Here is a 24,437-nt window from a genome sequence, read left to right as displayed (position 1 = left end):
ATTTTATTTTTACAAGTTATTTTTTAAAATTCCTAAATAGGCCGTTTCATTTCTATTCAAGGTTTCTTCATGGAATTTGTTTTATATTGAAACATGTTCTTGTTATGTTTCTTCTCCAAAAAGGAGTGTCTTCTTTTGTTAATTTTGTTTTTTGAACGGATGTCTTCTGTCCTACGATATTACATTAAAGGTATTATGTAATGCTCTAAACTTGGGTATTGTTACACGCAAGAAAAATAGAGTACAAATATTCCCAAGTAAATTACTTAGGTCACCACAGTCTCACTCGTTTTCTTTTGTTCATACTAACTATTTGCTCAAAATGTCGAGGTTGTGTAGTGCAGATATCTCAGCTACGTCGATATCAATGAAGAAAATCACTTTGTCTAGGGTCATTCCAATGCAATTGGAAATTTTCTCTTTGATCCATAAAGCTTAACCACACATTCTTCATATATGTTCTCCATGGTTTAACTTCGTTTCTGATGCCCTTGTGTTTGACAATAACATTAAATTTTTTTTATCTACATTAAAACTACTTTAACATATCAAGATCTTTCTCTATCATTTTCCACAACTTGCAACTTTTGAGCATTATACCTTAAGAGTGAGAATTTCCATTTCAATGGATTATAAGACGTCCATGCCATAAATCGATACCAATGGTGTCTCTCCCATAAATGTTCTAATAGTTATTCGGTACCCCATAGGTATAGAATAATTTTTCATGCCAATTTTTAAACGCATGAATCATCCTTACGAGGATCGAAATGCAATATGTATGTTATCTTTTACATTGAAACTCGTCTTTTTTGTGTGTGTAGAAAATCAACCTAATAAACCATCTTAACTTATACTTCAACTGTTTTAAATAAAAGATTAGAAGTAAACAAGTGTTTCTCCAAAAAGTTGACCAAGACTTGCATTGTAAATTGGGATCTTTTATTGAAAACATATTCAATGATGGATTTATTAATGACAAGTTTCAAATTTTCAAACCCCAAAAGAAGAAAGAACTCCTAATAAAAAAAAAAGGAAACATAAAATGTTATATAAACTAAGAGTCAATAATAACATATATATATATATGATTTGTTTAAAACAACACACTACAAAGAGAACATTATAATACTCCTGAATATCAAATAAAACATGAACAGTTCTTAATTATGTTAATATTTAAAAACAACCCCATAAAATAAACCCACACGTCCTACAAATATTCATTCTTCCCTTAAAGACTGAATTTAATTAGAATGCTTAAGATCTTTCAAAACACCAACAATCGAACCAACAGCCGCCGCCAACGAAATTAACAAACAACCCAAACTCAAAACCTGAAAACAAACCCACCTCATACTCCACTTAGGTATCCTTTTCTTTGCAATATACATCTGAATAGGGAAATTAACCGTCAATGGCCAAAACGCAAACGCACCAAAAAGTCCAACAATATCATTGAAGAACGGAAGCCCCACAGCGACGCCAGTCGTCAACACAACAAACATCGATCTCCAAACCAACCTAAGCAGATTAAGTTTCAAATTCCCGATTTTCATTTCTTTAGCAATGAAACTATTTCCGGGGAATCGTTTTAATGCTGATTTCTCGACGAAAGCGAATAAGGGTTGGCTGAAAACTTGATAAGCTCCGACTAAATGGACCACGATGGCTACATTTGCGATGTCGATTAGCCAATATGGCTTGTGAAAACCGACGTTTCCGTCTCCTGTTATTAGATTTGGAGGCGCCAAATCGCCGAACGCTGCGTATCCGAAGCAGCCGCAGAGCATGTAGAAGATTGTGGTTATGGAAACACTGATTAGAGCAGATTTCTTCATTGTTTTAGATTCTGATGGAGGTGATTTGATTGTATCCTGTTTTGTTTAATAATGATTATCGATCAAATATATATAAAAAAAAATGTTTTAGGGTTTAAGATTTAGAATTTAAATTACTTGAATCTCGAGTAGGATAACCGAGAAAGAATATGCGAAGGCAATGTCTCCGAGAGCTTGAAAACTTCTCCATATTTTCTGAGACTCGGTTACAGTTGGTCCAACCCTTATTCCGGTAAGACTTCCTTTAATGTGTCCATTAGCTAATAATATAAAATATAACACCTTAGTTTATTCATATTATATTGAGAAAAATTGAAGTTTGATTATTTTAAATTATAAGACCTTGTTTAATATAACTGACAAAAATGTTACTAAGAAAACATGTTTTTAGTTTTTTTTTTCTTTTGAAGCTTACCCAAATCCCACCGATTATGACATCACTATTTAATTTAAATAGTTTTTTTGGGAATCTAAATTTTGACCATTGATTTGTTAGGCACAATAATGTTTTATATTTCTATTGGATTTTTTTAAATAATATTTTTCATGAAAAAATAATTTATTTTAATTTTAGTTGATTCAATTAGTGTAATATTTTAGTATTTTGATTGATTAATGAAGTGATTAGATAATTAATATATATATTTATAATAAATGAGTTTTTATTTATAAAAAAAAACTCAATATTAAAGAGTTCATGAGTGAATTGTCAAACAAAACATTTTATTCATTTATTTAAAAATATATGGTATACCTATTATTTAAAACAAGTAATCTTTCCTTTTCTTTTTAGCCTAACCTACAAACCAAAAAGACCAAAAGAAGATATCTCCCCACATCTATGCAAACCGATATAACATAAAAGTTTGGTTAAAGTTATTTAGGATTAATCTCAAATAAACCTTTTTAACCTAAAAGTTTGGTTTGAGTTATTTAGGATTAATCTCAAATAAACCCGACTAACCTAAAACGACCTAACTAAAGGCAAAATGAGTCAATTTTATTCTTATAAACTCTTCTTAGTTGTCTATTAACACAAATTCGCGATTTAAAAATAAATAAATAAATAAATGTTACCTGCGACTTTTGCAATTCCAAGAACAAGACCAATGGAAGAGTAAGTAAAAGACATAACAGCAGCAACTATAGATAGCCAGCTTATCTGATCAAAGTTTGGAATTTGTGACAAGAATAATTGGATCACACCAAACAGAAAAATGTAAGGTGTGCCTGACATATGATCAGGTATTCTTTCTCCATGAAGGATGAGAATCGACTTCTTTATTCCCCTGTTTTTGTTGGTATAAGTTTATAAATATTTTATTTAATAAATATTAAATGGAATTAAAAACAATAAATTAATTAAAACTCACATCATGCTAGTGGCAGATGCAATGGTGTAACCAGTGACAATCCCAAATAAGTTTACGTATTGAATGATCCCACACAACTTTACTTGAAACCCTCCTGAAAAATCATTAAAAAAAAAATCAAACTTTTATATAATTTTATTAAAAGAAACTAAAGGTGCATGTGAATTGGATTCTTTTAATGTTTTCACTTTTCAATGACTTTTTAATTTTGAAGCAAATAAGAAATTAAATATGATATGACCTAATTAATCACAAACAATTTAATTTTAATTTTTGTTCATCATTTTCTATTTCAAGATTGATAAGAATTTGCTTAACTTTATATAATATTCTCTATCAACAAAAATGTACAATTGAATAATGATTTAGATTAAACTTATAATTGATGAGTTATTTGAAATCATTTAAAAAAAATAAATTAATATTATTATTTAATGATTTATTAAAAAAAATTAAATGTTAATAATATTTTTATAAATTTATTCAAATTACCAAAATCTTAATTTTTTTTTAATTTTTTTTTGTCAAAATTTTATCTTTTCCAAGAGAAAGTAAATATTTAATGAGTTTTGACATTAATACCTAGATTAGACCGGACCGCATCCATGTAAGTATAGTTCCTTTTGCCGGTATTCGGGTCGCCGGACCGGTAACAGGAGGCGAGAAGGGTAGATGTGAAATAAGTAACGACAGCAAACATAAACAGAACAATCGGACCGACAATCCAACCAAGTTGTGCGGTCGCCCATGCCAAAGACAAAACACCTGATCCGATCACAGCTGTAACTATATGCGCACTTGCCATCAAAAGTGTCCCTGAAAAATGGAATGTATGAATCTTCGAAAACAAAAATAAGGAGAACTAGAATAACACCCAGAATAAATGCTCGAAACATTTAGGTGGGTAACAACAAATGTATATACCTGTTCTTTTTGGACGGCCATCGTCGTCTAAATCAGAATTGACCCTGGTCGGAAGATCATTATAAATATCCAAACTACGAATGTTTCCGTTTCCGATTCCGGCGCCGGAGCTCATCTTTGTTTTTTTGAAGAGAGGGAGAGAAAAGAGAGTTTGAAAATGGGAACTCAAAATGAAGAAATAATAACAGATTTTATATTGGGAAATGGATGATTAGATGAATTTAAGAACTATTAAAGAAACCCATCTATATTTGTATTAAATCATAGACTTTCTTCTTCTTGGATGACTCATTAATTTTATTGTAAATTTATCAAGAATGGTGGTATATATATACATATAAAGAAACAATCTTAATAAAAAAAAATAGATTAAGAACTGTTTGTTTGACTTTTTTTTCTATCTTTATTGTATCCTTATCTTTTTACTTTCTTAAAATGTAAAGATATTATCAAGATTTTTTTAATCTTGTAAGATTATTGATATAATTATTAATGAAGAAAATAATAGATAAACTTACAAAAAAAGTTTATTTTTATATAAATATATTTTCATAATTTGTAAACTATAAATTTTAAAATTTATTATATTTTTTTTAGAATCTTGAAAGTTGATTTTTGTACAAATATATCTAAAATTTATATAATATTAATAATGAGAGATTTTATTATTTTATTAATTAAATTATTTAAAAAGGAGAACAAAAATAGATAAATATAAATTTATTAAATATATAGAAATAAAGTAATAGATATTTTTTTGTGAGTGAAACAATAATAAATGGATTAAAATTCAAGTTAATATTAAAATCATATTTATTAATACAAAATTAAGGACACACAAATTATAGTAATTAGATATTAAATATATATATATATATTTTAATTAAAGGAGAGTTAGTATAACACCCAAAATCATGATATTCATTTAAACTCAAACGCTTTTAAATAAAATCGAACTCGGACTACTTTGATGAATTAGATATTAAATATGTTAGATAGTCCCTTAAATTGTTATAAAATATAAAGGAAGAAATTTGTCTAATTTAAATATGTTTTTTTATTAATTTAAATTATAAAATTAATATTATACATTATTATAATAATATATTTGTGTTACAAAATTAATATACAGTAAACATATAAACTGTGGTGTTAGGATATCAAATTAAGTACTTAACATTTAAAAATAAACAAAAATCAATTAACCTTAATTTTGTTTAGATGTTATACATTTTACTAATGCATCTCAAATTAAATAAATATATAAATCATTTATTTTAAGTGATAACATTAATATAATTATAATATATATATTTAAAATATTTTATTACTCTGCTTGGTTTTTCACAACCTATTTAAGATGGACGAAAAAAGTCCACCATCTTTATCACGTGTTTTGCTTTTCTAATTGATAAATAACATTTTTTTTTTATCAATTTCAAATAAAAAATATATATTAAAAATTATTAATTTAATAAAGATAATTTATCATTAATAAAAGTGAATATTATATATATATATATATATATATATATATATATATATATATATATATATATATATATATATATATATATATATATATATATATATATATATATATATATATATATATATATATATATATATATATATATATATATATATATATATATATATATATATATATATATATATATATATATATATATATAGCAGAAATCAATACCAATAAATGGACTGAGACATGCAGTTAAAATATTTTAGACAATAGACATTATTACTAACTTCTCATATAGTTATATACTTATTTTAATATATAACTGTATTTATGTCATTAAATATGTATAGACTAATTTTTATTAATATTTTAATAAGACTTGACATTGTTATAATTTAAAAATAATTTTGGTTAAATTGATTATTCTATTTATTTATATATTAAATATATGTAAAACTAAAATAAATATTTAACTTCATGTCTAGTGTGATGAATTGTTTCAAGTCAAAGTACTAGATTGATAGTTTAATAATATAACAACCTAATAATAATAAAATAATTCTTTTAGCAAAATAAAATTTTCCCATGCAACTCAATTATAGTGTCTATAATTAAATTTGTTTTTACATTAGTGTTTGTTGATTTTTTATTTTCTTTTGTTTGTTAGTATTGATTTATAATTACAACATTATAGATGAATGATACTAGGTATTTTTTTGGTCCTGTTTTTTCTTCTATGATATGTATAGAAACAATTGTTGTTATTAGGTTAAGTGATACATATATATATATATTTCATATATTCACTGACTTTATTATTTTCAGTCCATCAATTATGAAGATAATCAGTAAGAGATAATATTAATAAATAACACTTATTATTTTAAGTGATTTGTCATGAATTACATCTTTTTCAAAATTATGGAAAATGTTTAGTTGACCACTTTTAAATTTAGTCAAATACATAATAAATAAACAAAATCTCAAATTATTTAAGAATATAAGATAATGAGATAAGAACAAAATATCATGAGACCTAAATGTCAAAACAGTCACTTTTAAGTCCAAACTAACCAGGATCGATACTATAAAACTGTTAATTAATTGATTATTTAAAATAATTTATATTTTTTTTAATTAAATTAATTATAATTGTAATGTAAATCCAAATATCCAAAGAATCCTTATATTACTGGAGGTCTAATAATCTAAACAAGTTATTTTCTTGATTTCTAATAATCTAAAATGAGTTACCTACATGATTTGAGTAATTAATTTGAGATAAGATGTAAGAACTTCTTTTTGAATTCTCATCTAAATTCATAGTAATTAATTTTTTTTAATGTTTATTTCATTTCAATAAAATAAAGTACAAGAACAAATAAGAAAGAATATCAACAAATTAAGTTGAAAAAACTTAGTAAAAAAAACTTTATAAATTAAAGATTGTTTTATTGAGCTCTTTCTTATTATAGCGAGGATTATTTTTATATTTGTTCTTTCTTTGTTTATTAGTGTTATTTTATGACACGTGATCAAAATTTTAAAAAAATTTATATATATATATATATATATATATATATATATATATATATATATATATATATATATAAATATGATATTTGTTGATTAATCGTAGCGATAAAAATAATAAAAAAACATAAATGTTTATATTGCAACCAAATGCATCTAAAACACAACGTGATCTATATGATTTTTTTAAAATTATTTTAGATTTAATATTTAATGATTATAATATATTATAATGAATTTAATCAATTAAACTATTATATGTTTTTCAATCACAATCTAAAAATAAATAATATGATCTTTATATAACTAAAGTTGTTTTGCTTTAGGTCTAGTATGACATATACAATTGACCCCCTTTTTTTAGCAAGTAATATTTTATAGCAATGAGCATCACAATTAATTATAAATAATTTTAATAGATATTAAAGTTAAAAATGATAAAGAATGGAAAATAATTTCTCTTTTAAGGTCCAAAATCTATATTTGTTCTCTTTTTAAATGTGATTCCTATTCTACGTGGAAGCTTACTGGATAATAATTTATCGAGAAATGGAGTGTTTTATTTTAATTTTTCAAAAATTTGTGATTTGTTAATATAAATGTGAATAGTATATTCATGTATCGTCTTGCTAATGATAAAAAAGTATATAAAAACCATTTATTTGAATTTAATATTTAATCAAACAAATCTCTATGCCAATATAATATAAGTTTTTTTTTTTTATCTTATTTTGAATATTGATTTGTTTTATTGGTATGTATTAATATATTGGTGATAATATTTTTGAAAAAAAGTTGAAAAGTGAAAGTTAGTTTGTTTGAATTTAATATGAAAATGTGGTTTAAATTGATGTAATGTTTTTAAATAATAATAACAAATGTATAAAGTAGATGAAAAAATAAATTTCTTTTCAAATTTAGATGATGCTGATAATTATCTTTTTCAAAATGAGATTTTGACTTTGACCACTTTAATAAATGATGAATATCAAGTTAATACCAACTAATTATTCAACGTAAAATATTTTAATATTGAAATATTATATTTATTATTTATAATATTTTAAAACAACATTTAAAAAATGTATAGTCATTTGACCTATATAAAACACTCTCTCATCAAATAATATAATTATTCTCAAGTAATCTAAATACTATATCAAACATGCATGCCTTCAAGGCATGATGACAAATGTGTGTTAGTGTAGCTGTAACATTTTTTTTTTATGAAAATCTTGGACTAAGTTGTAATTATTATAAAAAAAAAAATTGATTCATTATTTATTATATTCTATATATATTGTTTTTTCATTGAAACAATAAATTTATATTATGATTACTATATCCCTATATTGTGGAAGCAATGTCGTTACTTGTGAATACGACATATAACCTCTCGTGAGTTAAATATAAACGACATAATAATAATCAATAATAAATGTAAAACTAGACATTAATGAAAATTGGTTGAAAAAACTAGTATGTCCAAATTATAAAAATCATTATTCCTGCAAACTTTTGGATAAAACCAGATACTTATAAAAAAAACATTGTCATAAATTTAAATAATTTTTACTTTTGAAGTATCATGTTAATTAGTATATAGAAAGGAAACTAGAAAAATACTATGAATAAATTTATATGTAATTAAATCACTTATTTGAAAATATTTTAAACACAAGAACAAATTACTCTAGATAAATTTTATTCTCTATAATAGACATGACAAGAGAATTTGTTAAAATACTCTATTTTTTAACATAAAAACAAACTCATCAAAATTAGTTACACTAAATTTTCAAAAGTGTTCAAAATGTCAATATAAATGTGGAAATAGCAAAAATATCTTATGAAAGTGAATTCTTATATAGTCCCAAACACCCACTAGGTAACTAAATAATAATTCAATAATATCTCTTGCAAATTTATTGTTAAGATTTTCAAAGTTCTTATATTATCAAATTTCATAATTATATCTTATGAGTTATGTGTAGAGCTGGCCAATGAGTTAGATCAACACGAATCAATACAATCCAACACAATATTAGTACGGAATGACATGATACAATATTATCTCACGAAACAAACACGAGACGACACAGCTCATGATTACGACATAAACACGAGACGTAAACAAACACGAGACGACATGATCACATCATGATTATGAGTTTATATGATCGTAACACGGTTACGAGTCGATACGGACACGACACAAGTACAAATACACACACGAAACACAATTAGTCTAATAACCTAAGCTACTAAATTTTTCATTAACATTTTATCTAAATCTATTTATATTCTCATTAAATTAATAAACTATTTAATTTTATAAATATAATATATAATTAAAACTAAACATACTAATTTAAAATATTAAAATAAAATATTAACTTAAATATTATAAATTAAATTAAAATATAATAAATAAATAAATGATATGACTAGAAATGCGAGTCTCATAATAATTCTCTCTGTAACCCTAGAAAACTCTTTAGTTTTGGGGAAGTTCAAGGTTCGAGAATATCAACTTCGGTTTGCGTGTTAGAAATATTTTTAAAATAAAATATTATTTTAATTATTTAAAATAATCTTGATAACTTTTGAATTAATTAAAAATAATTCATTTGGGTTTAAATTTGAATAATTCGAGACATGTAATAATCAAATTACAATTTGATTTTTTAGAAATTCTTTATTTAAATTAAATAAAAATAAAGCTCAAGAGATGTTTGGCGAGAATTTTCCGGCAAAATTTTCTGGTGACAAATTCTTGAAATTCTTCATCAAGAACATGCACATCATTCCACTCAACAATAATAACAAATCATAAATTCAATCACATCACCGGAAAAGCAAGAAACATAGTTTGTCGATTCAAACACAATCGGCACGAGCGACATGGTCGATACAACACAATCGCTGACAAGAATGACACGATTGCCATGAACGACATGATCAACTACCCCGCGGAATCCCCAGTCAGATCATTCGCAAGCGCAATTAGGGTTTGAATCATACTGATCGTGCATCGCTATAAGCGCCACTATTTACTTGTTCTCTCAAAGCGTCGACTAACAATTGTCGCTTCTTGTAGCCGCATCCAAAAATATATAGTCGCTTTTCGCTGTCACAGTAAGCGTTAGAAGTCCCTTCTGGTTGCTCTCGGTTGCTCCCTTGGTCACTTGGAGCGATCTTTCTTAGTCAATCTCATAAACTGTGGTCGCACTCTCGGTCACTCATAGCCAACTGTGGTTTTACTCTCGGTCGACTATCTATCTCGGTCGACATCTTGATCGACATCAGGAAACATTCTCGATTTTTGTAGTGCATAAGTTCACTATTCTGCAGAATATTACATATACTAATTTCTTGTCTATTTCTTCTCTAATTAGGAATCCGTCTGCTTTTTCCACTTCGAATCAACATTAGGAAACATGAAGGCTTTTGTAGTAAGGAATCTCTCTTCTTTATCAACCATTGGCTCAAGCCTGACCAATTTTCTCAAATAGGCACATGAGGTATCGAATTCCTACTCCACTCACTCAAAGAAAGTCCAGGATGCAGATTACCAACAGGAAGGAAAGAGGGGCACACACTCTATTACTACTCATAAAAACAAAGACACTCTAGCTAAAGAAGGAAAGGATGTCACCCCTGAATTCGTGAGTAAGAGCAACGATGTCAACTCTAGAAAAGCTCTAGATATGCCTTTTTCCACTATAGCCTTCGATAATTTTGTTAATATGAATATCAACGGGGATAAGAGAAAAAATCAAATACATAATGATTGTCCAAATAAACAAACTTTTTCAAATGAATTTGTTGCTGATTCTTTTGGGAATCAGAATCAATCCGAGAAAACGAGTATGTAACAAGGAAAATAAGGAAAACAAAATAAAAACAGTGGGGACCAGAAAGAAAAAAGAAAGCATAGGGGAACAAAAGGGAAATAATACTGGTCTGGAAGAAATCAAAGTTGGAAACAAAGGTAAGAATAATGCAAGAAACAAAAATGTAGGAGAAATATGGGAAACTCAAGAGAAAGTAAAAGTTAACTGGGGGTGGGTTTCAATGAGAGAGAAAACCTTAAAGGGCTGAGAAACCAAATTACAAGGATGTTGATGCAAGCTAATAATGGAGAAATGATTCTCAATAAAGAAAGTGCTCAATTCACTATTCAACTAAACATGCACTACCTCCAATATTGGAACCTACTAAAAAAAGTGGAGTATGACGTTATTGTTAGCAGGTCAGTCAACACAATGAAAGAATTGATAAAATGTACCAAGACAAAAGTTTATACTCTAAAGAAGAATCCAAATTAGCAGGTTGATCAAGTCTAAAAAAAGAATCCATAGACAAAGACGACCAAATCATAACAAATGAAAGTGAAAGCAAAAGCAAAATCTTAAAAATGGACATATTTCCCTAGGTGCATTTAAAGCAAATGGACATATTTTCCTAGGTGCATTACATCTGACGTGGAAGAAAAATGTGTTCGATCATGAGAACATGTGATAGTGGGTAATTATATTGGGAAAGAACCTACCATTTTCGAAGCTACCAAGGAAGAACTCATGAAGCGATGGGAAAAAGTAGGTTTGATAAAAGTCAACTCTAACAGTCACGACATGTATTTCCTAAAGTTTAATTAAGAGGTAAATCTTGAAAAAATTCTAGAGCCTGGACATTTGCACGTGGGGAAAGAATGCATGAAGCTCAAAAAATGGAAGGAGGGTACGAACTATAACAATATTCCAAAAGAATTAGAGGAAATCTAGCTCAAACTGCTTAATATCCCATCCCACATGTACAACGCGAAAGCCTTAAGCCATTTTGCTAGTCTTCTCAGAAACCCGTTATAGATAGACAAAATCACTGAGGAAAATGAAAATCTCACATACGCTAGGATGAACATTGAAGTTCAACCCAAGAGCATTCTCCCCGATGAAATTACAGTGGTGGATTGAAAGGCAATGCTACCAAGATGGGAATAAACTATGAATGACGATCGTATAAATGCATAAACTATAATACCTTTAAACATTATATAGTGAGATACCCTAAATCAATGACCAGCTAAAAAGCAAACCAGGAACAATAAAAGTAGAATGGAGAAGTCAAGCAACAAAAGGTTCCCAAATGCAAATGAAAAATTGGTGAAAAAACAAGCAGAAAAAGAAAACAATGCCAAAGGAAAAACAGTTCAAAACTCAGGTGAAGGAACAAAAGGAAATCAAACACAAAAAGAGGAAAGCAAGAAAGGAAAATGTGGAAGGGCAAGCCGAAGCACCAAAGGAAACAAAAATGGTAGAGAAGGGAAACCTGTAGGCAAAGGAATTTCCAACTCCTCTTCTAACGAAATGGTTCAGGTCCCAACACAGACGAGAGGTAGACACCATCCTAGACCTTAAATTCCATACAAACCATAAATATGGAGAAAGATTGTAGGGAAAAGGAAATGAAGGAGTAAGAACATTGTCAACATTTCTTCATGAATATAATGACCTGGAATATTATGGTCTCAACGACCTCATCAAAAAGAAGGAAGTCAGAAAAATGATTAAAAAACAGGAAATCACAATTATGGGTATAATGAGGACGAGAGTAAGGCACAATCAAATTGATACTGTCAGTAAATACCATTTTTGAAGAGACAGGTCTTATATACACAATTTAGATGAGTATAACATCATAATCTGAGTTGGCTAGAACAATAGCCTAGTTAAGGTCAAGAAGTTATTCGCCAATAAGTAGGTCATCATGGTGGAGATTGTTAGTAGGATAACAAAGGAGAAACACTACTTTGTTGCTATATATGGAAGAAATGTAGCAAGTGAAAGAAGGCAATTATGGAGAGAGATAAAGAGTAAAGTCGATGATGATGAGCCTTGGATCTTAATGGGAGACTTTAATATCACCAGATTCATCCAAAATAGAGAACCGAAAATAGGGATCATGCAATAAATGTTGGACTTCAATGAATGCATCAGAAGAAACATCAACTGTATTGAACTTTCAAGTTTAGGTAATCTATTTTCCTTGTCAGCTACTAGAGGATTAGAGGAAATGATGAAGAGTCCCATTGATCGTGGATTGATCAACGAGAAATAGACATATCTCATCCAAGAAGCCAGATACAAGTTCTACAACCAGGAATCTCTGATCATTCCTCGTTGAAATTTTTCTGGGAAAGGGAAAAAAGACTGAATTTATTTAATTTCTCAATGAAAGACAAAGAATTCAAAGGAGTACTAACGGAAATTTGGAATACTAGTATCAATGGATGTAGAAAAGGGCCAAGGAAATGTCATATTGTACAGGAGCGAGGCTGGTGTATGCTATAGGTTATTATAGATTTGACACTAATGATAGCTCCTTACATGGATCACACATTCTTGTTCGAGGTTTTGCCATTAATATCCTAAACAAAGTATTTTCTTAGCTAAAGTCATCCGTTCATGTGTGGGCCGCATGTTCCTGCATGTACTTCTTCCATGACCCTCTTGGATTTAGGATTATCTATGTAGAGCATGTTTTGACTGTCGAAAGATTGACGGTAAATCCTATTGGCGATCCAAGAATAGTTGGTGGAATACTAGCGTAACATTCATCGTTCCTTTTCTCGGAACTGAGAAGGATATTCTCCGTACTCGATATACTTTTGGAGAGTATCGTACTAGGGTTTAACAACATTCTCACAGGAAGTTACTGCTTCCCTTTCAAAAGCATGTCGTTGGTTTTGTTTGATTTTTTATGGTTTGACTTTAATTCCGTTAGGAATTTGATTCATGGCTGCCAAAGTAACAAGGGCATCCGCGAAACAGTTTTGGCTTCTTGGAGCGTGAACAAATTATTCTTGATCAAATTTGTTCATGAGTTTGGTCAGGTAAGAATGGTAGGGTTTTAAGTTTTCCCCTTTCATTTGTCAAGTGACATTGGCTTGTGATATAACCAAGTTAAAGTCACCAATGATTTCTAGCTTGTTTGCCCCTTTTTCATATGCCAATTTGAGACCCGAGAGGCATGCCTCGCATTCGACCACATTATTGGTTATAGAATATTTTTTTTGAGAAATAGATTACTCTATTAATTAAAAAAACCCGAAAAGGGTAAAATGAGTACAAGAGCTGAAATTGAGCTTACAACAATTTGCTCAAAGTCAACACATGACGGCCATAAGAAATTCACAGTTGGCCTAAGAAACGCACACGGACATGAAATCATAGTACAAAAGTGAATAAGGAATGAAACTAACAATCAATCAACTAAAACAAGACGATATTGGTTGATTTCCTCGGACTCGTCTCTCTTGTCTTTGCCCTTGTTCTTTCTTTCCTTCTTTCTTGTCACTCTTATGTCTTTTTGGGATATATTTCTGGATAGAGTTCCGGCTTCTTTTTCTTCGCTAGCTTCTCTTATCACTCTTTTTCTTTTGGGCTTGAGTTTGGAGTTGAACGTATGAGTTGTTTCCCTTAAGGTGGTTTCTTTGACAACATTGTGCCTTTCTTTGGTTTCGGAGCTCATGGTTTTTGAGATGTTTTGGCTTTCGCTATCATCAATGTCGACGTCAGGCTTTTCGAGCCTAATTAGTGGGAAAAGGGCCTCAGTTTTAGGCTCGGTGGAATCGAGATTAGTTTGGTTCTCGTTCACATGTTCGTTGTGGTTTTCATTTGTTTTGAGAATTTCGATAAAGGATTTCTTAACCACCTTGAGATTCTCTTGTTCGGGGGTGGCCATGGGTTTCTTTTGCTTTTTCCCGTTCTCTTTTTCCGATTGCTCGTACATGACCTCAATGACAGCCATGTTTCCATTCCGACATCTTAACTCGAATTTTTCCGGTTTTGTACTTGTTGAATCGATCTCAATGCAAACACGGGCAAACGTGACTTGTTCAAACGAGTTAAAGTTGGGATCGAGCTTAAGCAGCTTTCCAATGAGTCCGGTGAGGTAGGCAAGTGCTTTGACATTACAAAGGTGCGGTGGAATGTTTCTTAGTCTCACTCACACTTGTTCGTATTGTGGTAGTTTGCTATTGATGTCCATTTCTTCATTCCATTTGACAAGCTTCAAACATAAGCTGAACATTAAGGTGAAATCTAAGTCGGCAATGGCTTGGGCTTCGATCTCCATGCCAAAAGTGAGGAAGAAATAGATAAAATCGTTGACTTTGACTTTTTAAGTCCCTTTTTGCTCCATTGTCGGAAAAGGGCGGCCTTGATTGCTCAGAATGGGGCCTTGTGGGTGCCCATGAAGTGACCGACGACAACTCGCTTCCAATCGTTGATGCATTCCTCTTCAATTTATAAGGGGAGTTCGATTTGGAGCGGGTGTTCGAGCATTTTAATTTTTAGGCTAGGATCCACATTGAGCTTGCCTCCATTAACTGTCCCATTTTCCCCCAAACCTTATTGGTTTGCCATGATCGGTTTGCATTTGTTTGTGTAGTGTAGGCGTAGGTTTTGGTGCACTTGTAGAACTCCCTCGTGACACTAACTGACCGCAAAATGATTTCCTCGTATTCGGTTTTGTCGAATGAGTTCCAATCTTGCTTGAATCGAATTTTGAATTGACAAATGATTTGCTCGCTCCTTTCATTAGTCATGACAAGTTCATGCCTTTGGAACTAGGCGAGAGATTTGAGAATTTGGTTCCTAATGCCCTCCATATATGTGATTTCATTTAATCCCATGGTCCACGACTTATCGGGAATTTGAGCGGTCGGGGTGGGGATGTCGTGACATGCCATAGTGGATGAGGTGAGTCCGACTGGAAAAATAGCATCGTGACCGGTCAGGGTGGTAGCGATATGGCCTGTCGAAGGAGTAGCACTACTAGTTTGGTTGACAGCAGCCAGGATGGTCAGGTTGGAGGATACATGATCGGTCAAGCGAGGGGCGTCATGGCCAGTTGGGAGATGAGTCGGGAGATGGGCGCGACCGGTTGATAGACCAATCATGTGAGTGGTCGATGCAACAGTTGTATTGAAGTCAACGTCATCTGCATCAGCAATGTTGTGACCGGTCGGACACCTAGAAAAAGTGGCAGCTCTTTCAGCCAATTTCTCTATATTCCCTTTATTTTTCCTTATGCTTTTAGTTCGGTTGAGGAGGCTGGTCGAGCGAAGGCTAGTCGAGCGGAGGCTCATCGTGGCTCAGCCTGCGTAGCAAGCAACCAAATGACATAGAAACTATCAACAATTCAGGCCTGTATCAGAAATCAACAACAATAATCTTTAGCAGCAGATGAAAATAAAGGAGCCAAGAAAGCCACCCAACCCAGACCAGCCTGATTGAGGAGCAAACTGCACAGTAAACGACAACCAAAAAATCCAAAAAAGCCGCCAAAAAAACTAAAAACCAGAAATAACAGTCAAAACCAACTACACAACAGAACGTCGCTAGACAATATCATGACGTTCGTGCAGATCGGGTCGTGTCGTCTGTGCCTATTGTGCCGCCCGTGCTGATCATTTCGTGCCACCTGTGCCGATCGCGCTTTCTTTGATTAATACAATATCGAACTGTCCGTGCAGAGCGGGTTGTGCCGCATGTGCCTATTGTGCCGTCCGTGCCGATCGTGTTGTGCCTACTATGCCGATCACACTTCCTTTGATCAATGCTGATTTCGGCGCCGATTTTATGACTTCTGACTCAAAGATAATATCGTAAAAGACAATATCGTGCCGCCTATGCCGATCATGTCATTGATGTGCCTATCGTGTCTTTGTGCCGATCGTGCCGAGTAGTGCCGCCTGTGCCGATCACGTTTCCTTAAAAATATTTAGAGCTTTTCTCTCTCTTTCTATGGCTTACAGAATATTTGAGTTTTATGGATATTAGATTGTACGTCCCTTTTGGGTCAAATAAAAAATCCTAATATTATAACCTTGTTTTCCGGAAGCTCCATCAAATATTAGTTTATATATGTCTGATGTTATACTCATAATTCCCTTATCGGGGATTTCGAGTTTGTCTTTTGACTAAATAATGATAGGTTTGTTAGTAAAGAAGTCTGCAACAACCCTTCATTTGATAGAATTTTGTACCTTATAGGCTATGTCGTATTCGAATAACATCGTCATTCATTTGGCTAGCCTAGGTGACAGAAGAGTGCGGTTGAACAAGTAGCTGGATCGGGTCTAGTCTTGACACGAACTTGATGAGATGGGCTTGCATGTAGTGTCTCAACCTTTTGGTGACTCATGCTAATGCCTAACATATTTTCGTAACTGAAGTGTAATTAAGTTCACACTTAGTCATTATTTTACTGATATATTACACAGTCGTTTCAAGTTTGTCATCGTTTTCTTGAGGCAACAGGCTTCCCATGACTATGTTTATTATAGTAAGGTATAGGATGAAAGAAATGCCGAATATGGGCAGCATGAGTATGAGGGAGATTTTAAATAATTCTTTATTCTGTCAAAAGCTTGTTGACAATTTTCATCCCATACAAAATTTTGGTCTTTCTTTAGAAGCTTCAACATCAAATCGCATGTCATAGTAAGCTTACTGATGAATCGGCTAATGTATTGTATTTTCCCAATAAATCAACAGACCTTTCTTTCTCTTCAAGGGACCTTCATAGTCGTGATTGCTTCTATCTTAGAGGGATCGACTTCGATTCTCCTCTGTGTGATTAAGAAGTTGAGCATTTTACTAGTTGTGACACCGAAGGTACATTTCTTTAGGTTGAGTCGTAGCTGATATTTCCTGATTTGTTGTAGGAGTTTCTCGATGTTTTTGACATGTCATTCTCGATCCTTTGATATGAAGATCATGTCGTCGACATATACTTCCACTTCCTTGTGGATGATGTCATGAAGGATCATGGTGGATACCCTTTGATAGGTTGCTCCCACATTCTTAAGAACGAAAGGCATGACCCTTTAACATAATGTTCCTACTTCTATTATAAACGTGGTCTTTTTTTTTGTCTTGCGCGGCCATCATGATTTGGTTGTATCCTCAAAATCCGTCCATGAATGATAATAATTCATGATTGACGACGTGATCGAATAATATGTCGATGTATGGTAGGGGAAGTGATCATTATGGCTGACCTTATTCAGATTGCGATAATCTACATACACGTATTTTCCCATCTTTCTTCAGAACGGGAACTACGTTAGCTATCCAGGTAGAATAGTATGCTACTTTGTAGAGTCCAACTTTGAGTTGCTTACGGACTTCCACTTTGATCTTGATCACGACTTTCTCTTTCATCCGTCTAAAATTTTACTACTTTATTGGCTTAATGTCCGAATATAGAGGAATGTGGTCCCGTGTTATCCTTGGATAAATACCTATAATATCTTTATATGACCAGACGAAGACATCTTTGTTGGCTTTCAAAAACTCAACTATCTCCAGACGTTCTCGCGGGTTTAAATTTGGGTCGATCAGTACGATTAGAGGATCATTGGCCATGTTTAAATTAATTTTAATTTTCTTTTCTGTTGAGGAGACAATCCCATCCACGGTTTCTAAGAAGTGTTTGGTTTCAAAGTTTAAGTCAGAGTAAAATGAAATATATCATTTTTACTCATACATTCAAGTCAACTTCTGATGATACATCGAGGGGTTTATTACATGTAAGAAAATATTATATAACAAGATCATTGTTCTCATATTCTTACAATGTACAATATTTGACATCTCTCTACACATGAGAGGAGAAAGAGTTATATTTTCGTCGATCATAGTATCGAAGGATGATGAAAGGGAATCGGTTCTTTGAAGACTGGAAGAGCTGGCTTCCTGTGCTTGATCAGCTGTCTTGGGAATCCGAGCCAAGTTTTCTTGGGATTCGTGCTAATAGTCAATTCTTTTTCTAATCACACAAATAGAATGGTTATGATTATGAGGACAATCTGAAAATATTTTGAGACTTGGAAAATATATCTATAAATTTGGATTGGTAAATAGTTTGGGGAAGTCAAAGCATAGGGTGCTTTGTCCCTCGCAGATGAATTGTCCACTCAAGGTTAGTGGGACAACTATGCGTCGTTTAGATATCCTTTCCCTCCATTTGCACAGAAATGTAGAGGGCTTTATCATGGTCTGATTCGGTTGATGAAAGATTCTTGTCTTCAAAGCCGATCATGTTATGTTGGAAACTCGCAAAAATGATTCCTAATCATTCCTATGGGGTGGTGTTAGCAGGGATATTGACCTTATTTAACTCATTGATGATTGTTTTTCTATGCTCAATAGAGTACATCAGGATTTCCTAGATGGAAATGTTAAATTCGTCATTTTTAGTTGAATTAGGAGGTTGTCTCCTAAGTTAAGAGCTCTAGTCCCGTATTCCCTTTTTTTCCATACTGGTGGTTGGGAAGTGGATGGCACATTGGTCGGCGTGGTTTTTATGAAACTGGGTTGATAATATGTTCCACCATATTTTGTCACGATATTTATCGGGGCATAGATGTGGGCAGTCATTTTTTACTTCTACCATTTAGAAGTTTTAACGGAACATATTTTAGACTTCTTTTTGGGCCATGGATCAATCATGTTCATTTATGGTTCGGCGTCATGGATTAGGTCTAGTAACGCGTTGATTTCAAAGGATGCTTCGTCGGTTGTGATCATGCTAACTTGGTGATCCAGTAGCGGATTCTTGGCTATCTTCGGCTTAGCGATCACGTTTTGATCGATCAAGTCCTGGAACAAGTATTTAAGGGCACTACAACTATCGGTAGCATGGCCCTTTGCTTGATAGTTGTCACACCAAGATTTCTCATACTTTCCCAAAAATGGTTTGTTCATTCTTAGGGAGAGGGGTTTGATAAGATTCTTTTTTTGGAGAATCATTATCACCTGACTCAAAGGCATTCCTCAGTCTCAAAGACTCTAGGAGGTCTACGTGCCTTTGGAGGTGTGGTTTTAGTAGGGGTGGTTATACTACCTTAGCCTGTGGAGACTTATTTGGGCTTGTCTTTTGAGGAGGACATTCCAATCAGGCTATGGTTTCCTAGTGTACTTTTGTCTTTTCCTTTCTCGGGAAACAACTTGGAGGTGGGGTAACTTTGATTGTTTTTCCCTCTATCTCTTCTTTCTCAATGGCGTCATTGAGATTATTATCAGTTTTCAGCATTTTTTTCATATTTTAAAAGGTTTTGACGGCGAACCCAACAAAATATCGTTCGTTAACGCTTTCCAAGGTCATATCGATTTGTTGATGTTCGCTTGGGAGGGAATCAATTTCATCGGCGATAGCTTTCCATAATTCGATGAACACGGAGAATTTTTCATTTTCTCCTTGTTTAATATTTTTCATCCTCTTTTCTGGTCATTCCAAGTTGAGGTGCATAGAGAAACGTTCTATGAATTCTACAACCAGTTTCTCAATGCTTTGTAGATACATTATCTTTTGATGGTGACACTAGCACAGAACAGCGTCATCGAGGTACTAGGGAATAGGTGGAGAACTATTGGTTCTCCAAGTCGCAATGAGTTATTTCAGAAGTGTACATTTTGAAAAAAAGTGACGAGTCGCTTTTTACATTGTACTTAGATATGGCTGGAAGCTTAACGCATAAAGGAATAACTACTCGTTCGACAGTTTTCATAGTGTCTTTCTAGTCATAGAGTTTTCAATACTTTTTCCCTTATCCATTTTATTTAGCTAGGCTTGCATCTTTGCCTGGATGGTTTGAATTTTAACCATTTTGTGTTCATATTCCGTTAGCGGTGATTGGTCAGCCGCTGAAATTTGTTCTTCATATGGTCCTAGGGGGTTGAGTACCTCCTCATGTGTCCCATGTTGTGCCCATATGGTTAGGCCAATATCCTCTTTAGAGTCTTCATAGAGAGAGACTTCCTCTTGATCTTGAGGACCAGTAGGACGGGGATTGATGGGAGTTAACATAACTGGGATAGGCTATGTAGGAAATCAAGAGGAAGGCATGTTTTGGGATGTAGACGGGATTTGTTGATTAGCTAAAGAGTTTGTGATCAGCGCGAGTTTTCCTCATATGTTGCAAAGTTTCCTTCATTTCCCTAAATACGGTCGTAAAGACCATATCAGGTTCTGGGAGTTCTTCGGCCATCTGGTGGCGTATAAAACGTCCGATTTTTTGATATCTCTTTCTAGTGGCTATGTCGGTTGTCGTAGTTGTGGATTGTTGCGAAGAGAAATAAGTGAGGGTTCGAAATTTTAACAAAATAAAATACATATGCACATAAGATGAATCTTAGAGAATGAACATCTCCTTTGTGATTCATAAAGCAAACGTAGAGTTGTTATATAAAACACATAGAGTTGTTATATAAAACATACTCATTAAATTTGTTACAGACAAATCTCTCTTGTTTAAGATTTATAAAGAGAGTCTAAAAGGGAAAAAGTGTTGATGGCGGTCACAAGCTTTAGGTCCAATTGTAACATGTTCCCACACTAGAAGCTTCATCCTCTTCATTTTTCTTCACATTCTTGTAATCTTCAATAATGACGATCAAGTAGTTTTTCCGCTTCTTCGGGATGCTCATCTAAGAGGTGTTGTACCATTTCTCGAGATATCTCACATAAGCTTTATGATCGATTAGCCTGTCTTTGGAGATGAAATTTCCTGTATAAGGGGACATAAAGTTACGACCAAACTGTTTGAAGAGGTTGTGAGTGTACTTGGAGGTAACCCACTCCAAGCCCATAAGCATGATCATGGGTTCATCGTGCATCATGTACTCCATATTCTTATGGGATAACAGGGGAGAAATTCCCTATCTTCGTCGTCATTTTCTACAAAATATCTAGGTAAATCTTTCCTTATTATTCGATATTGAAGAGAAAGGGACATGATGTGTTTGTACATAATGGCGAAAAACATCATAGTTTGTCGAGCAGCTAGATGTAGAGAATTAAAGGTAATCCTCTTTTACTCACTGTAGAAGTTAAGAATGGGTCATCCAAACCCTTCTGTGTTTCAGCCAAAGGATACATGAGGGGTCTTTCTTTCCCCTACACATGTGGTATGCTACCTCTAAGATTTTGGAGTATGGCTTATCATCCGCTAGAACCATGAAGAAATGGTCCAACAGGACTGTCATCGCCAACAAGGAGTATTCCATAGTTAAGGGGACTTGTCCATTCCTGATTTCCATCTTTGTCCATTTATAGAAGTCGATGACATTCTTTTTGAGGATTGTCTCAGATGTTGTCTTAGTATATCCGTATTCCTCTTACAAAAGCTTCCTCAAGGACATTGATTCCACAAGTGGTTTTAAATGTTGAATATTCTAGTTGTCCATCATTAGCATAACTTGGAACTCTTCTATGGTTGGGAACATATGCCTTCTCCCATATAGAAAACCCATCTCGTTTGGCTCCACCTCTCTGCATTTGCATCATGAAGGTGTGGTTTATCTTAAAGTTTGTAAACCTCATGATGGGGGTCAGTCCATAAATGTCATGATTCCACTCATTTTCGTGGAAACTATTGATCAATGGGATAAGTTTAATATCCTTTAGCATGGACATCGTCTATGATTAGAAATTCAAAACATTTATAAAATTGCATTTGTTTTGAAAAAAATGAACATGTTTGAGATGTTCATTTAGACTATATATGCATACACATAATACATATATAGGTTTAAGCACTAAAAATCTACCTACCTAATTTATAAAATTAAAATAATTATTTTGATTTATTTTTAAATAAATAAAATTAAAATAATTAACCCAATGCCAAAACCTAATTAAAAAATTTAATTGGATTAATTATTGTGATAATTAAAACCTAATTAAATAAGGAAAATGGTCAAAGAAAAAAAAAATTATTTTGTATAAATATTGTACTCATTTTATCTTAAAGTAATTTTAGAAAAAAAAAGGGATAAAAATAAATAATTTAGGATGAAATGAGGTTACCCTTTTCATCCCCAAAAATTATTTATTTAACCCAAAAATATAAAAAATAAAATAATTTGACAAATTATTTGTCATATTTATTTTTAATATTTTGTATATTTTAAATGAAAAAAAATTAAAGCCAAAAGGGTGTAAGAAAAATAAATTTCAAACAAACTCTTAAGGTTTTAAATAAAAATAATTCACAATCGGGTGTTGCCGAAACTTGAAAAAAAAAACTACAGTCGAAACCGCGTCCATTGGATAGATGCTGGATTCTCATCCAACGCCTGCGTCCGTAGCCCGCTGTAACTGAAGGAGTGCGAGTCGCGCCGCACATGATCAACTAACGCCCGTTAGCTGAAACGCCAAATGAACGCTCAATCACGGAAGAAACGCAACTAAGCGCTAACGGATGGAACGCTCCACGTTTTCCAAATGCGCCCGAAACAACGTTGTTTCACCCTAGTTCGTCGTCTTCCTCGCGTTCGCCAGAGGATAAGAACATATATCATCCTTTGATTTCTCAAAGATGGAACTTTGCTTACAGTCAACCATTTCGGCTGATTCAAAGGATAAAATTATCACCCTACTTCGGTGATCATTTACCATACATTCATAGTCATTGATCATACCTATATCAGCAAGTTGGATGAAGAGAAACCAAAATGCCATAAATGGATTTCGGCTGATTCGATCCACTTGAAGTCCTCAACCGACTTCGAGAGGCTATTCAATAAATCTTAAGCCAAGAGATCCAATCTCCAACTTCAAATCAAATAAAATTAGAAATCCGCCATTAAAGCTTCAAACTTTCCGATTTTTCGAATTTTCTATATAAGGCTCGAAAGCTTAGATCTAGGCATCCCAAAAGATTCCATAAGGTCTAAGGAGTGTTCTCCAATCATTGGTTTGCTTCTAATCACCCTTTAATTCATACTTCCAATTTGAATTTGAATTTTTTTATATTTCAAGTTTCATAAGTTTGTATATTGTCTAGTTGTTGAATTTTAAGATTGTAAATCAATCATAAGATCATTACCATACTTTTATTTAGGTTATAATTAATCAATCAACCTTAAACATAAAAACTCAAATTTAAATTTAAAAAATCTAAAAATAAAGTTTACTATTCTTAAGCTAATCCTCAAGAACAACAACTCAAAAAGCTCCCCAACATGTTTATAATGATGGTGGCATCTATTTGGATCATATTTGATCAAATTCAAAATTTTCAAAATAATTGAAAACTTTGAGTTCTTGATTTGGTTCAAATGAAAGTCAATATTTATTTTTTGGTATCAATCAAGTATATGGAGTATAAGGAAGCTATTGGAAAGCTCCTTATACTTCAAAACAACTTTAAAACCAAAAATCTAATTTTTGGCCAAAAATTGTTTTGAATGAATTGATCATCACCCAGGT

General features: G+C 32.3%; 1 protein-coding gene across 1 annotated transcript; it reads right to left on the bottom strand.

Annotated features, from left to right (window-relative positions):
- Window positions 1-1,120: 1,120 nt before the first annotated feature.
- LOC124927323 (amino acid permease 3-like) lies at window positions 1,121-4,024 on the bottom strand. The gene is made up of 5 exons (XM_047467720.1): window positions 3,797-4,024; window positions 3,215-3,308; window positions 2,919-3,130; window positions 1,959-2,101; window positions 1,121-1,877 (listed from the first exon to the last, which is right to left on the bottom strand). The coding sequence occupies exons 1-5, from the start codon at window positions 4,017-4,019 to the stop codon at window positions 1,248-1,250; spliced, it is 1,302 nt and encodes a 433-aa protein (XP_047323676.1). The 5' UTR covers window positions 4,020-4,024; the 3' UTR covers window positions 1,121-1,247.
- Between the last annotated feature and the right edge of the window lie 20,413 nt (window positions 4,025-24,437).

This window comes from Impatiens glandulifera, chromosome 2 (genome assembly GCF_907164915.1).
Source record: "Impatiens glandulifera chromosome 2, dImpGla2.1, whole genome shotgun sequence".
NCBI lineage: Eukaryota > Viridiplantae > Streptophyta > Magnoliopsida > Ericales > Balsaminaceae > Impatiens > Impatiens glandulifera.
This window is presented reverse-complemented; position numbering and strand designations above follow the sequence as displayed.